Source organism: Zingiber officinale, chromosome 10B (genome assembly GCF_018446385.1).
Source record: "Zingiber officinale cultivar Zhangliang chromosome 10B, Zo_v1.1, whole genome shotgun sequence".
Taxonomy (NCBI): Eukaryota; Viridiplantae; Streptophyta; class Magnoliopsida; order Zingiberales; family Zingiberaceae; genus Zingiber; species Zingiber officinale.
In genome coordinates this window covers 8072378-8088482 of record NC_056005.1, presented here as the reverse complement: position 1 = coordinate 8088482, position 16105 = coordinate 8072378, and the positions used below count along the sequence as shown (strand labels likewise).

General features: G+C 37.1%; 2 protein-coding genes across 3 annotated transcripts; one reads left to right on the top strand and one right to left on the bottom strand.

Moving 5' to 3' along the window:
- The first annotated feature begins 67 nt into the window (after positions 1–67).
- On the top strand, positions 68–3256 carry LOC122029404 (protein NSP-INTERACTING KINASE 1-like). Of its 2 annotated transcripts, none has more exons than XM_042588371.1 (10): positions 68–661; positions 742–874; positions 949–1014; positions 1095–1238; positions 1318–1389; positions 1464–1523; positions 1592–1689; positions 1761–1907; positions 1988–2329; positions 2398–3256. In XM_042588371.1, exons 1-10 carry the CDS (start codon positions 556–558, stop codon positions 3102–3104), a joined length of 1875 nt encoding a protein of 624 aa, XP_042444305.1. In that variant the 5' UTR covers positions 68–555; the 3' UTR covers positions 3105–3256. The 2 variants fall into 2 exon arrangements, with proteins under 2 accessions (XP_042444305.1, XP_042444304.1); XM_042588370.1 differs by having other exon boundaries at positions 70–661; positions 949–1020.
- A 119-nt stretch (positions 3257–3375) lies between these two features.
- On the bottom strand, positions 3376–15496 carry LOC122028766 (DNA-directed RNA polymerase 1B, mitochondrial-like). Its single transcript, XM_042587641.1, has 19 exons — positions 14347–15496; positions 12586–12798; positions 12376–12509; positions 12224–12290; positions 12098–12156; positions 11855–11972; positions 11161–11274; positions 10920–11051; positions 10413–10829; positions 9529–9579; positions 8737–8807; positions 5843–5927; positions 5443–5595; positions 5236–5310; positions 4757–4846; positions 4610–4657; positions 4366–4480; positions 4158–4261; positions 3376–4040 (listed from the first exon to the last, which is right to left on the bottom strand). Exons 1-19 carry the CDS (start codon positions 15196–15198, stop codon positions 3930–3932), a joined length of 3009 nt encoding a protein of 1002 aa, XP_042443575.1. The 5' UTR covers positions 15199–15496; the 3' UTR covers positions 3376–3929.
- Between the last annotated feature and the right edge of the window lie 609 nt (positions 15497–16105).

Here is a 16105-nt window from a genome sequence, read left to right as displayed (position 1 = left end):
AAGCCAGATTCTTGCTCACGACAACTCAATATAAAGCTATGGCTGCTCCTTCTGCCATGATCTCACCAGTATTATCTCAATGTGTCTGTTTTTATCCCGTCAAAGCATGGCTTGTCCCTCAGTTGGAATCAATTCAAAGTCGTAGCCAGGATTTCGAGTGCAAAAAGTGTGCTTTAGAACAATTCGTGGACCCTGTGAACCCCATTCGCCATTGTTGCCCCTTAACCAGCATCATTAACCGTGCTTTGGTCAAGTGGCTTTCAGTTCTTCAGTCTGAAGAAAGTTGCCAAGAATGGCCGGTTCTTCTGGTATTCGATTCGTCGTCTCTCCGACTTTTTGGACTCGTGCTAATTGCTTATACCTTTATCCTAACATTCTACCAAGCACACTTGCAGAGCGAGTGAATGATAAGCTCCATTCTCGGTCAAAACAAGTGATGAAAAAGAGAGACACCAATGATCACTACTCTCCCTAAATACTTCGTTAAGCACTCTTCCAGATCTTAAAACTGCTCGTAGGCTGTGCCTTTGCAGCCATTGGAAGCTGGGCAGTGCAATGGGGGAGAACAAGGGAAGTGCTGTGTTCTTGTGGGTGGCCTTCTTCCTCTGCTCTTCGGATTTTGCAAATGCTTTGCTCTCCCCTAAAGGTGTTAATTTTGAAGGTAAAATCCATGGCCTACTTCTTTCCTCCTACAAAAACTTTTAATGGAGACAAAAATGATTTTTTGTTGTTGTTGTTCAGTTCAAGCTTTGATGGACATCAAAGTTTTATTAAAGGATCCCCATGGTGTTCTTGGCAATTGGGACAGAGACTCTGTTGATCCATGCAGCTGGAGCATGGTCTCATGCTCACCTCAAACCTTAGTGATTGGCCTGTGAGTCTCCCACTCAGTCAAAGTGAGCAAGGAAAAGAGAATTGTAATTCTTTTCAGTGGCAATTTTTTTACAGGGAAATTCCTAGCCAGAATCTCTCAGGAACTCTTTCTCCAAGCATAGGGAACCTTACAAATCTTGAGTTCGTGTAGGAACTCTATAAATTCTTTAACTCAACACGTTACTTTGATCCATTCTGACAACATCATCGTATGTTTTCAGTCTCCTGCAGAATAACAACATATCAGGATTAGTGCCACAAGAGATTGGGAAGCTCTCCAAACTCCATAAACTCGATCTCTCCAACAACAAATTTTGGGGTGAAATTCCTGATTCAGCAGGAAACTTGAAGGGCCTTCAGTACCTGTAACCTTTTTTTTCATAAAAAAAAATAGTATTTCCATGGTGGATAAATCATAAACTAAGAACTGTTCTTTGCCAACAGGAGGCTAAATAATAACAGTTTCAGTGGAGCATTTCCTGTGCCTTTGGCAAACCTCACTGCTCTAATATTTTTGTGAGTTTATCTGCATGCTATTTAATTATCTAAGAAATAATTTTTTTTCCTTGTGTATTATTTCCATGATTCAGGGACTTGTCTTACAACAACTTTAGTGGCCCTATGCCCAAGTTTCCTGCCAAGACAGTTAAGTAAGTCTATGCCATGAAACTTCAAAGGAACAATAATTGGTTTCTTCATTTATTTTCTTTTTCCGCAGCATTGTAGGCAATCCTTTAATTTGCCCAACTGGTTCAGAACAGAGATGTTTCGACACACCACCAGTGCCGATCTCCTCCAACTTAAATAACACTCAAGGTAAATGAAGTATGCGAAGTGATGATCAAAATCTTGATTCTGAATACTTATTTGAAGTTCTCTTTGTCAAGGTGTCCGGACTTCAGGAAGGCCGAAAGTTCGCAAAGTTCTTGCATTTGCATCCAGCTTTGCATGTGTAGCTACAATCAGCCTTGTCCTGGGATTTTATCTCTGGTGGAGGCAAAGGCACAACCAGAATCTGTTCTTAGATGTCAATGGTGAGCAGTCCTAAGACCAGTGATGTGGATGTCAGATCAGTTTTTAAAAGCAGCAATGTCGATGGCATTTGATTTTGCAGAGCAACACAAGGAGGAACTCTGCCATGGAAACCTGAGGAGGTTCCAGTTCAGGGAGCTGCAAATTGCAACCGACAACTTCAGCAGCAAGAACATACTGGGAAGAGGCGGATTCGGAAACGTTTACAAGGGGAAACTGCGGGACGGGACGGTGGTGGCGGTGAAGAGGCTCAGGGACGGAAACGCCGCCGGCGGGGAGGTCCAGTTCCAGACCGAAGTGGAAATGATAAGCTTGGCGGTGCACAGGAACCTGCTGAGGCTGTGGGGGTACTGCATGACTGCGACGGAGAGGCTCCTCGTTTATCCCTTCATGTCCAATGGCAGCGTCGCTTCCCGTCTCAGAGGTTGGTGGAGTTGACGGTGGATTTAGCGATTTGGGTTTGAATTGTTACTGTGTTATAAATTTGTGCAGCGAGGCCGTCGTTGGAGTGGCGGAGGAGGAAGAGGATCGCGGTGGGGGCGGCCAGGGGGCTGCTGTACCTTCACGAGCAGTGCGACCCCAAGATCATCCACCGCGACGTCAAGGCGGCTAACATCTTGCTGGACGACGAGTGCGAGGCCGTGGTGGGAGACTTCGGCCTCGCCAAGATGCTGGACCACGGCGACTCCCACGTGACCACCGCGGTGCGGGGCACGGCCGGACACATCGCGCCGGAGTACCTCTCCACCGGGCAGTCCTCCGAGAAGACGGACGTCTTCGGCTTCGGGATCCTCCTCCTCGAGCTCGTCGCGGGGTCTTCGAGGGCCGCGAGCCAGAAGGGGGCCATGATCGAGTGGGTGCGCGAGGCGCACAGGGAGGAGGAGAAGAAGGTGGTGGAGGTGCTGGTGGACGAGGAACTGAAGAGGAAGGGGTACGACGAGGCGGAGGCGGAGGAAATGGTGCGCGTGGCGCTGCTGTGCACGCGGCACGTGCCGGGGGAGCGGCCGAGGATGGCGGAGGTGGTACGGATGCTGGAAAAGGAAACGGTGCAGGCGGCAGCGTCCGGGCAAGGACTCATGGGCGGCGTCGGAGGCAGTGGCGGACGCAAGTTCGAGGACGAGTTCGAATTGCCGTCGGAGAGGTTTTCCGACGACTCGTCGTTGCTAGTCCAAGCCATGGAGCTCTCCGGACCAAGGTGACGTGTCTCGTCGGAGAGCTTGTACACAAAGCTTGACATTAATATAATAATATGTTTTTTTCTTCCAGGTTTGTTTTTTTGCTGAATTAAGAGCAACAAAATAAAATCTTCTCCAATAATGTTATTATATCAATTTAACTCATTTATCTATAATCAATTGTCATCCAAAAAAAAAAAAAAAACAAGTAACCATACATTTCAGATTCAAATAAAATAAACAATGTGTATTATCATTGAGAACAATCTCTTCCACCACGCTAAAACAATAAAGATAAGGAATAAACAAGAGCAATATAGCATTAACCGAAGAGAATTCAAAGTATATGCTACATTTTCCTTACAAATTTTCTAGGTATATTTGATATCAAAGAACATATAAATAAAACAACAACAACAAAAAAAACTCAAGCAAAATCTCATTCAAACTAATTTTACAAAAAGAAACTTCTCAAAAAGCTTATCTAGATCTCTGTGATCTCGAATGTCTTGGCATTTATTGTGAGGCATTGTCATAGTTTCCACTGCTCGAACTTACCTGCTCATTCTCAAGGCTAGTTCAGTGCGTATATAGGAAGTTCATCCTGTCCCTGATTAACATTTTATTGCTTTTACCCTGACGTCTGCACTGATTTATTTAATCGATAAATAAATCTCATCGAATTTGGGCCTCGGCGAAACATACTCAATGCAGAAACGACTTTCCCTGAACTTCAGTTGTGGAGACTGCTGCATGAAGAAGCAATATCCTTGCATGGCCAAGCGAAGATGCAGATGTTTGAGTCTTACAACCAACATCAAGGCGAAGAGCTGGGAGGGAACAGTCACATTAGTTGAAAAAATAAGTAGAATTCAGAACATCTCTCGGATCAAAATCTCCCCGCTCCGGCAAAGGTGGGAATTCCAAGGTCGGAAAGTTTTGCTGAAAGCTTTCCACTAGCTGCAAAAGAGTACCGTATGGCATGTCAGGGGCTGCCCTCAAACGGGGAAGGATAAAACAACTACATTTAAACTATTCTGACATTAGACAAAAAAAAGGTGTGGAAAATGTTATTACATTTTCCAATATGGGCTGCTCATAGAGTTCCACAAACTTTTCACGAAGAATTGTATTCATCTGGTCGACATTGCATGCATGTGTCCAGAATGAATCATGGACTCCTGCAACAGAAATAAAAGGATGTATAATCAGCCACTTCATGGATGCAGTAGAAAAGAACTGTATTTAATTATGTAAAGGTGTCTTCCATAACAAAAGAACAAACCTGCAAAGCTTAATCCTGCTCTTTTACAGGCAACTGCAGTCATCATCATGTGAGAGCCATCAAGAGAGTGAACAAAGTTTGGGGGAAATGCTGTTCTTTGTCGTTTCACCATGACCTATATAAGGAACAGGAAGGCTCAAAAGATGAGCATCTAAAATCTTGATCATGGATCAAAGAAGAGGTCATGCTAATATCTTCAGCTACAGGCAAAAAAAAAAAAATGGTGAAGAAAATAGAAGCAGACCTTGTCGGTTTCCTTTTGTAAGGACACTACCTGAAGAGATGTTCTAACCTGCACGACATTGTTAATATATATGGAAAGATTAGTTAATGCCCAATAAAGAAGAACGAAGACTGGAATCTTGCATCAATAGCTTCAAGTATAACTTACAAGTTGTGTTCCAAGTGCACGATATGGCTGAACTACAGGAAGTCCAAGAGGACTAGTCCACCTCACTGCATGGTTTTTTGTAGCAATAATCTGTAGAACAAGACAACTCAGTTTATTACCTTTTCCAGCACTTAGGTCTCTAAAATTATGAAAGAAAACACAAGCATAATCATCAGTGTTATCAAAAGCTAATACCTAATTATATATCAAGGAAAATTAAAGCACTATGTTAATAGACAATTGTGTTCAAGAAAACACGATATTCTGAGGTAATTCATGTTTAAGACAGTATGTAATGTAGTTTTAGCATAGTTCATAGTAGAAGAAATACCTAACTTAACAGCATTTTCAACATCTCTATCCAGAAAGCAGCCATTATCGGCTAAAAGTAACCTTAATTGGCTAAAAGTAGCCTGTATACTTGAGTTTTAGTTCTGATAAGCTTTGTAGTATTGATGACTAATTAACTAATTACAAACCTTCGCACAATCACCAAGCCAGCCCATAATACAACGTGCAGATTCAAACATCTCCCCTAATGCAGTCAATGTCGTCTGTACAGATGATCATAGATACTCAGATAAACACAAACAGATGATCAAGATACTCAGATAAACAAAAAAACATTCAACTAAACCTAAAGTACATAATGAAAAGAGTAAAGTGAGAATAAGATTATTTCTTACTTTGGCAGCATAACTAGCAGCACTAGATAGCTCTCTTTGATCAGCAAAAACACCACGATCCTTTAATCTTCTTTTTATTTGGTCTCGAGCTCCAATATAAGTTACACCATAAACAGACGTCATGACAGTCTGCTTCACCAACTTCCTATCAACCTTAATAAAAGAAAAAACAATTACAAAGGAGCAACCAAAATCTAATGCATGATTAACAAGAACAGCAAGTCCTCTATTTCCACCTACTCCCATACATGGCATAAAAAGTATTAGAAAAGAACAATCAATTCAATAATTCATGTTAGAATCAACAGTCTACAGGTGAACAATCAAAAGTGTTCTTGCTGCAAATTCAAACTAGATACAGCAAAGTATTAGGACAATGTAGACCAGGCAATGTACAAACCTGACCAACTAATACTCTGGCCAGTAAAGCATTTGGGTTTTCAGCAGGATCTTGCTGTGCATCTCGTTGCATGATTTTTTGGACCCTGCATTATATAAATGATATTCATAATGACTTATTTCAGCGTTCCAAAAGGCTAACCAATGTCAATTTCAATTAGACAATATCCTTGAAGATTTTTCTCAGTTGAAAGGGTAGTGAAAATGCAAAAAAGTTTAAGCAGTAGATTGCAAACTTTTAATTAATTAGCTCTAAGAGGTGCACAGAAGTTAGAGGAGATAAATCAAAATAATCTTCGAATATGTAAGACATCTCACTAAATAATTCAGCTAAAAAACAATTAAATTCTTAAATTGTAAAGTTGCATAGATGTTGCTGCAACAGGCAGCCCTTTCTGTGTACAGTGCACACTGGACAGGAGAAAATAGGTGAATTTGCACATCCAACACAGTGTAGGTGTCCCCTTAAGAGAGAGTGTGACTATGTTATCCAGCTAATGGAAACCACTTTATAAAAAGTGGGCAAGTAGAAAATACAGTGGTTGAATACTTGCTTAAAGCATTTCATACCATGGTCTTTACGTCCCTGCCAAGATTTCAGAATGCATATATGGTTATATGCAGTATGTGTTGACCCACGGCATAGCAAATATATAGGATAGAGGTGCATATGTGCTCGGTATTAAAAAATATTAAAAACATATTTATAGTAACAAAATGGCTAATCTCTAACCAGTAAAGTATATTGATAAACATCCAATTCACACTTCCCCATTTCCACATAGAAAAATATCCATGTCAATCATCTAATCAAAAACCCATGAAATATATCAATCAATATTAATCAACAATGTTCTATCATTGTCATCGTCATCATTCATGATCAAATCATATTTGTACCAACTAATTGGGGTGGCTATACCAATTTTATCCCTACTTGATTTGCTACCAATATTAAAAATCCATACAAGCTTAGTAAACATTCACCTAAGTAGCTATTTCCCTAGTTAATGTTTGTATTATCTTGTTTCTAGATTTACCCAAGGCGAGCATGTAGGGTGTCAGGACATTAGATTGCTCTAAAATATACATTGGTGTTATAGCCTTTTTTAGATTTATCATTGCTCATTGAGGATTTATAGTTTGTTTTATCTATGTTTTAATTAATAATTTCTCTTACTAATTAGTTGATTGCTATATTTTCGTTTTAAGTTTCTTAGTATGTACCTAAAGGGAATCTTTGATGCAATGGTAAAGTTGTTGCCATGTGACCTTGTAGTAACAAGTTCAAGTCGCAAAGACAACCTCTTGTGGTTCGACCTTTCACCGGAACCCGCATTGACGGGAGTTTTGTGCACCGAGCTGTATTTTTTTTCTTAGAATGTACTTGAAAACCCCTTTAGAATGAATAAACTCATTGTAATTGTATTACTACCAAGGTTTGAAATTTCAAACCATGCATCAATTTCATTTTCCGATCAAAACAACTCTATCATACCGCGTCTATATGAATTCGATATTGTTTAATTGAATTATTAATAAAAGCAAAATTAATTTTACTCAGTAAAATTTGTATCCTTTAATTAACTTTTTTATTGAAATAAGTTGTTTATTTAATAATTAATTACATTATTAATATATGTTTGCTATTTTGTTTATATTTATTGATTAATTTAATCACTTTAATAATTAAAAATGCTTGTAACCACCAGGTTTTTTTAACTTTAGCCAATTGTAAATTATATACTTTTTTTGTTTCATAACAATTGCATATAATAATTTCAAATAAATCTATTGAATAAGTAATGAGGAAATTAGACATTCCTTGGTTTTCAATAAACTAGGATATGGTTATGTTTTGCTTTGAATTTGTAGCATTATAACAATTTAAAATTTGCAAAAGGCTTTGATTGTTAAACATGTAATTTTATTTGAAATGAATATATATTTTTATGTGTTTATATAATTGTGTTTGAAATTTATTCATATTATTTGATAAGAAAATTGAGTATTAAGTATCACTTTGTATTTTTTTTATAAACATAAATATTTTTTTTTGAATGTAGTGAAATAATTTAAATTCCCTCATTTGGTTTTAATTTAATTTTGTTTCTAACTATAATTATTAGATGAGTAAAAAATAAATAGATATAAGATTTTTCAAATTTTAGTATGTAAAATATTATATTTTAGGCTTCAATTAGATTCTGAATTTTATAATTAAATATATTTAAATATGAATTTTTCTTAAAAATATATATAAAGTTAGATTGATTCAACTCAATCAAATTTGAAACATTTAGATTTAATATTTTTTATACTTAATAAAATTAAATTCAAAGTTGAAATTTTTTTATACTTTCGAACTGAATTTTATAGATTTTTTTTAAAATATTATCAAATTCATTGGATGCACACATATTGTAATTATCATGTGTTCCAATGAACTAAATTAAAATTAATAAAATAAATTATTTTTTAACCAAATTCAATAAATTTTTATTTAATCAAAGTGTTGTGCCACGTACACATATTATAATTATCATGTGTTCCAATGAAATAAATTAAAAATAGCATAATTAATTAATTAATTTTCACTTAATTAAATAAATTTGTATTTAATTAAAGTACATGGAACTTCATCATTATGGACATATTTTGTGTTACTTTCCCTCCTCCCTCCCATAGTTTTCATCCATGTAAACTGACCCTAAACATTTCAAGTTGAATTGCATAGCCTCTAAATACTTGGCATGCCAGAATAAAATTTATCAATCCAACATAATATTACCCAAGCATCTAGGAAATTAAGACAAGAAAAATGAATCAAACATAATTAAACAAGTTATTGAAGTAATTGAACAATAAACAAATTATTGAAGCACAAGAACGTACCCAGCAGCTATGCCCGAGTAAACATCTGCAGGCTTGTCTCCATCAACTAGGTTTACCGCAGCAGCCCCAAACTAAATTCAATTTGAAGTTGAGTTAATTAGAATTCAAAAAATGTTACATTATATAAAAAGAAAGAAATTAGATAGTATAATAAAAGTGAAAACATGTACACAATATTAGTTATAATTTGTTTTATTAATAGAAGCAATGCTCTCTGTTGGCCTCAAATTAAGCATAACAATATTTAGTGTAATATTCTGACTAAATAAGAGATGCAAATAAAAAGCCTACTAAATATGAACTGCACAAGGACCAAAAGAACTTAAAGTAATCAAATAAAACAGCTACAAATTCGAACACAACAAAAAACAAAGTTCAGCAAGAGATGGTAGCAGCCAATTCCACCAAAACATTGAGTGTCAAGACCCTAGTGCAGCAACGACCATCATGTCCTCCGCTAGGAGATGGGATGGGATAAGAAGCCAACAGCTACCATCACCACAGAATACCTCCATTGTTGTTGACATATCCCTGGACAATAGTGTTATGCTCGATTGAGAGTGATGCATCATCTTCATGAGACTAGTCAACACCAAAATAAGGCTTCCAATTTCAATAAGTTCTTTCTTAGTAAGATCAACAGTTAAATCTTAGAGAAAATATATTTTAAAACTTTCGAAAGATACATTCTACTCTAGCACTTTGCTTCCGACTTCATCAAAATGAATATTGCTTTGATAACAAAATCCCTTTACAAGAATGCAATTTGCAATAACAAAAGAGAGGATCTACCTTATCTCTTCCTAAAGCTGCATAGTGTTGAAGTCCATTACAAGATCCATCCTGAAAAAGGAAATAGAAAGTTTCAGGCACTATTTTTGATTGCACAGAATAACCACTTTTAGTAACAAAATAATAGTAAAGCCAAAAAAGACTATTCACGGGATTAGCAATATCACAGTTAAGAGGGAATAACAAAGCTGTCGAATAAATGAAAAAAAAAAAAAAAACACACACACACACACATTATAAAACTCTAAAATATTGTTGTTCTATGAACTCAGAAAAAATTACTATCTAGTTGTTTCGCCAAACTATTTAAATCTATCTCCTTTCAATTTCTATAAAAAACAGGAGCATTGTTTTGCATTTACTTCATACAAAACATGTTCTGTTAAAATAATTCAATATATAGTGGTCTACCAATTGTGAAGTCTGTTTGACACCAAGCAATTGTCCATCAGATAATGTAGGGAGCTGACATTCACAAGTTTATATTAATTCACCTTTTACTAGTGGTATCAGGATTATCAAGAACGGTTGGGACAAGAACATCAACTTTTTTCATACTTTAGGTATCCATATAACTATTATAAATCCTTCAAGTGACCCCTAACCCACCTCCTTTTTCTTTTCTGTTCTTTTTTTTTTTGTTTATGATTTATTTTCCTCTTTTATTCCCTTTCACTTTCTTTCATTTTATTCTCTTTCAACATTCCTAAAGTTCCCATAGGTTTCTTGATCCCAATGATTATAGAATCCTAATTCATGTGGATAATTGAAACATAATAGCTGATATAAAACAAGTCATGATTTTCAACTAGAAACAGAGACTAATCAAAGGCAAATTATTGTATCATTTAAGCAGAGAAAATGAAACTAGAATACTCATGCACCTGATGTACAGGTATGTGTGAAATTGTAGTTTCTGGAGAAGAGCTTCTTAATGCCTCAGCGAGATTGATACAAACTGACAGGCATTGGAAGGGGTCTTCAGCATCTAACCACCAACGCCCACCCTCAAGTGGTCTATCCGCAGAGTCAAATATATCCTCCAAGTGACTTTCTGTAAATGCTATTCGACCATCATAAGACAACTTATTCACTCCACCACCATATAAATTTGCTAAATGAATTTTTAACCAACGTAAGCCAGATTTTCCAAGTGCCCTTCCCTCTGCAAACTCTAAAATTCCTCGGCATAAATCAGAACCAAGATGGTTTAGGTAGGGGTGCATTGGATAAGCACGCCCTCTGAAGTCCAGGTTGTGTGGATAATAGAATCCCTCCTCATCTACCATCTTTCTAGCTACCTGATTTCAAGAATAATGGATGAGTTCATATTTTAGATATAAATGTTGGTAAAGGAACTTATGGAAGTAATACAAAAGGTATCTTCCTACAGAGAGTTTAAGTTCCACATCACAGCTTTGAGAATGTCTTTCGCTAATTTTCTTCTTAACAAATCTCATTTTCAACTTCCACGCCCGAAGTTCAGTCTCATCTTCAGTATCAGGTTTCTCAGGAAGAGGGATCTGGAGTTGGAACATATTGAAAATGAGACTTGAACAAGTTACATTGTAAAAAAAAAAAAAAAAAAAACGTACGTATCAAAGATAATATAAAGAGCCAAGAAAAACTCACAACTTCACGGTCAACCAAGCCAGCAAGACATCCTCCATTGGACCATATTCTTTCTACAATACTAAGTACCCCTTTGTTTACCCTCCATTTAGTACTACCAAGCGTGTCCAGAGCCTGAAATATGTACGATTAGTTCTCTGCTAATTCACAGAATACCTTATCCTAGACAATAACCATCCCCAAATTGCTGAGTAGGTGGAAGCCGTTGTGCAGATAAGCGAAAAAAATGTTGCTAAGCAGGCTCTTGCTAGCAACAATACAAATCATTAGCAAAACGATGCAAGTATCATAGAAGCTCGTGCATATTTCAATCATGCATTCCCATATGTGGAAGCCATGCATGGTAATTTAATGAAAAATACAAACCGCTTTAAAATGGAAAAGGCCACCATCAGGATAAAAAGAAAAAGACCAACTATTTCAATATGCAGACTAAATTATCATATAATCAAAATTTTACAATTATAGATGCATATATCAATAATTAGGGAAACAAAAGAATTAGAATGAGTTCCAATGAAACAATAACGTGAATAAAAAAATTAGAAGATAATCAATGATGTGGGATTTGATCCAAGGTTAAGTATCAATAGACAATGTCTTTACCAACGCAGTCGGCACCATAAAGAAAATATTCTGAGTTTATAATTGCATGAACAATGTACAAGTTTAACAAGTTTTCACGATATAAAACCTCAAAGATAGTTTGCATCTGCTTTCTTGGAGCCCTTTTAATTGCCTCCCTTTGTTGTCTTGCCCCATGTATTCTCATTACATAAGATGGTAGAAAAAAATGTCCTCCTTTGTTGTACCTAAAACACCAAAATGAATCCATTAATAAGAATCTTTCTTTTTAGAAATCTTATCATTAGATTGATGAGGAAAAATGACTAATTAAATCAACAGTCAAGCATTATTGGCATCAATAAGCACTTACCCTGTCCAACCAACTGGAGGCACCAACATAGGCATGTAACGCATAACAATGTGTGTTGCCTGTTAAACAGAATTTGTTTAGAGTAAATATCACAAATGAAAGAGATGAACAAATTATCAAACTAACCGTCTTGTCTAATCCTTGCCGAACTAATGGATCACATTCGATAACCCCAAAAAGGCGGCCAGGCTTTCTGTAGATAAAGAACTAAAATCAGTTTATGGAAAACAAATGATCTTTCACCATCTTAAAAGGAGAACTAATATCAAGAGCTTTACTGTTGATCATCGGTCCTAGTTCTGTGGCAATGTCTGAATGCCGGTCGAATATCTACAAGACCATCTGCTGACTGGCTAGCAGGGGAGTGTAAATAAGCTGTCTCCAATAATAGGTCAATCAAACGGCTCCCAACCTAACAAAAAAAATGCATGCAAGCTAAAATTATACAGCTGATACAATATGAAATTTCTAAACGAAAGAAGTTATACCTTGGCATGCATATCCAGACCCCAGGGCTTTGACTCATCTTGGCCCTTAACAATCTGCGCTACTTGGCGAAGCTTCTGTTTCTTTATCAAAGTTTTTACCTTCTTCCTCAAAAACTGTTGATCCTTTGTCACAGTGTCACCCTCCTCTTCTTCAGTTGTCTTTTTCTTGTTATCTTTCTTTTTTGTCTTCTCTAAAAAACTGTGAATTCTAACCTGATCCATGCAGAAGTGTGCACAAATTAGGCCAGTACAGCTCATGAGCACAAGCAATTCCGTCTTAACCAAGGAAACTAGAAGTTATTATAGTAGCATTACCATATCATACCTCAAATATACAATTCAACAACAAATGAAAACATAAAGCTAACCAAAATGACTAAATGAATATTATAATACTTATTACCATCCATGATCAACTAGAATAAAAATTAGGAGATCTGAGAAGTACAAGGCAAAAAATTCCATCTGATAACTGCAATATCAAACCATTAAGAAGCAGTAAATTTCCAATTAGAAGCAACATCAATGACCATTAACCTGTAATATTCTGACAAAGGTTTTAGCTTCTGAACGTCATAATGAATTATGTGGTCAAAAGTAATAACAACATCAACAGAATCAATTGGATGTGCATGAGACTGATGGACAAATTGATCGGAAATGAGGTACAATTTAATTCTGCAATAAACTGTAAGGTTTATATACTTGGCTTGATAAATTTCGTTCAAGTACAAGTCTGCTAAGCTGATAGGGAAAGAGGTCTCTCATTCTACAATAACCTGAAGGCCTATGCGCTTTTGAATGGATGCACATTTTATTTGAGTTTGTTAAAGAGAAGATATCAACTGCAGTCTTCTTAAGATCACTTTGAATTTCTTGTTGAGACCCTTCCTAGTGATTATATGACAACTTGTAAACCACAGATCAAATTTTGACTGGTTGAAGCTCCTAAGTACCAAAAACTAGCATATCCGCAAGATGAAATGCAGAGTCAGTTGGCTTCTTGTCCCACACAAATTGATTAAAGCAATGCCCCGTGATAGGGGAATCCGATTGTGGTACTTGCTAAATTTTTAGTCTCAGTTCTTCCAAGCCTAGTTAATAGTTGATAAGTAAATGCAATTATTTTATTTGCATAAAATAAAATAGAAATTTACTGTGTCAAAAATGGAAAGATTTGAATGTTCAACCTTTGTAGGATCAGAGACTGGGTTTAGAAATTTTTAAAATAGGCAATATGATCTTATGATTGCTTCAAAATGATGACAGACCTTTATTTAGAAAAGACTAGGCCTTTAATAAGAAGAACAATTCCGAGTACTCTTCCTCAGTGATACTATAGTCCATGCTCTTATATTAACTAAGATTTGCTAATAATTTTAGTTTTACTAAATAAGATGCTCAATATGTTCTAAAACCAAATGAACAGGTTAGGATTCAAATTTTCCAGAAGGAATATGCAACAGACTTCACTAGAAATTCACAATTTGAGACAATTGTCATTGATATCGAGTGGAGCATATTAAGCTTGTATTACCCAACCTTAACAGATGAGCAAATTAGGACTTTGTAAGTTGGTTATCTAGTTCCTAAGATTAATTTAGCATAAGAACCACAAATACTGTAGATAGTCAATGGACAAAAACACATAAATAAATATTTCCTGCAATTATTTTAACATAAGAACCATAAACACAGAAGATAGTCCATGGACAAAAAAAAATGAAAATATGAAAGCATAGCATAAGAAGATATTAGCACCTCTTGCTCAATAGCCTCACCAACATTGCATGAAGCTGGACCTACACGGACAATCCCATCTCCACGACCCGTCATTAGAAGACTCATAAGCTTGTGCATGGTGATGATTGCCATCATATCTGCTGGAAGGAGATTGAAAAACGGAGCATATGGTAACTTTGTTTGACCCTTACACCTTTCCTGCTCTGCAGCTATCTGATCCCTGAATGGTTCAAACCAGTCCAAGAACAAGGACTTGACGTATGGCAAATTGGGGGCTAGCTTTTTCTTGCACATTTCCATCAAGAGTTCCTTGTACTCTTTTGCCGCTGCCTCCCAAGCGTCAGTCTCCAACTTTATTTGTCTCTGGTGTAGAGCTGCATACTTGGCTGAATCGATTCCTTCTATCTCCTTCGGATGATTCAGCTTAATCTCAGATATAACCCCTTCCTCCTTGTCCTTGCCTCGGCTAACGTCATTATTCTTCAACTGAAACAAGGGCTGCACCACCCCACTTATCGAGATATCTTCATCAGCATCAGTAAAGGCAGCCTCCGCCTCGTCCACATCAGAAGAAGAGACAGTCTTTGCGACGCTGGAGAAGCTCCTGGAATTCGAAATTAACTCAGATGCCCCCAAAATTGACGGATTCATACGCCATAAATCCGGCAAACACTCTCCATCGCGTCGGCACCCGGCGCCCAAGAGCTTAGCAGCTAGCGGCGCATCCAAGAACTTACTTTCCTCGCGTGGGAATGAATTTGGAGAGGAACCTAGAAATCCCGAGACGGAAGGGTGCGTATCCGACCGACCACCAGGCAATCTGAGGTTACGAGAGGATCGGACTCCCGTTCTTGCAATGCTGCGCCACATACCTATGCTGCCCGACGACGAACTGGAGCCGCGATCTCTCAAAATGATAGCGGTCTGGAGAAGGTGCACGAACCTTAGGATTGGAACGATGCAGACAGCGCCATCACACTGAAAAATCCAAGCTTTACGACGAAAATCGATCAGCGGTCAGAGTGCTGCGAGCTAGGGGACGAGAGTGTACATCAGTGATCGAAAGAGGAGACCAATCGAGAGTTGATGAGGCGGCGCAGCGGAACAAGAGAGGCGGCGCCTTCACGCCCACCAAAGACCCTGCCCCTTCTTAAACCCTATGAGTCTCATCTGTGTTCTTACTCGAGACTGATATTTTCTTATTGGTCCATAAATTGTCGGTATTTACGGAATCATGCGCTGTGAATCTGTGATCAGAGCCCAACTGCTGAAGGACTTACGGTCTAATTTTCACTTAAAATCAAATTACTTTACAATCCTTTCCACTTAAGATTTTTCATTGAATTAAATGATTTAAAAATTAAACCCTGATATTATTTCCATTGGAAATCAATTTTTTGGATGTGAAACAATTCTTTGTTGCGGCTTTTCCTTTCTAATTCTCTCTTAGAAAATTTAAAAAAAAACATAATTAAAATGATGGGCAATTATCATGAATCATAATATCAGTGGTGTCATATAGTAGATCCACAGCTCTCTTTAGTCTTTGCTTCCGTGCTGCCTGGGTTGTTCTTGCACGCAGCCTGCAAATCAAATAAACACGTAACCATGGAGTCTACAAAGTCATGAACTCACATTGTTTACAAGACTGTCAAAAATCTTACATTTAAATCTTTTACAATAGGGTGTTCAGCATTGATTTCCAAGATTCTTCTCCCCCTCATGGATTCCAAGCTTTATGTATCACCAAGCGTATGTGCTTCCAAAAGTGTAGGAA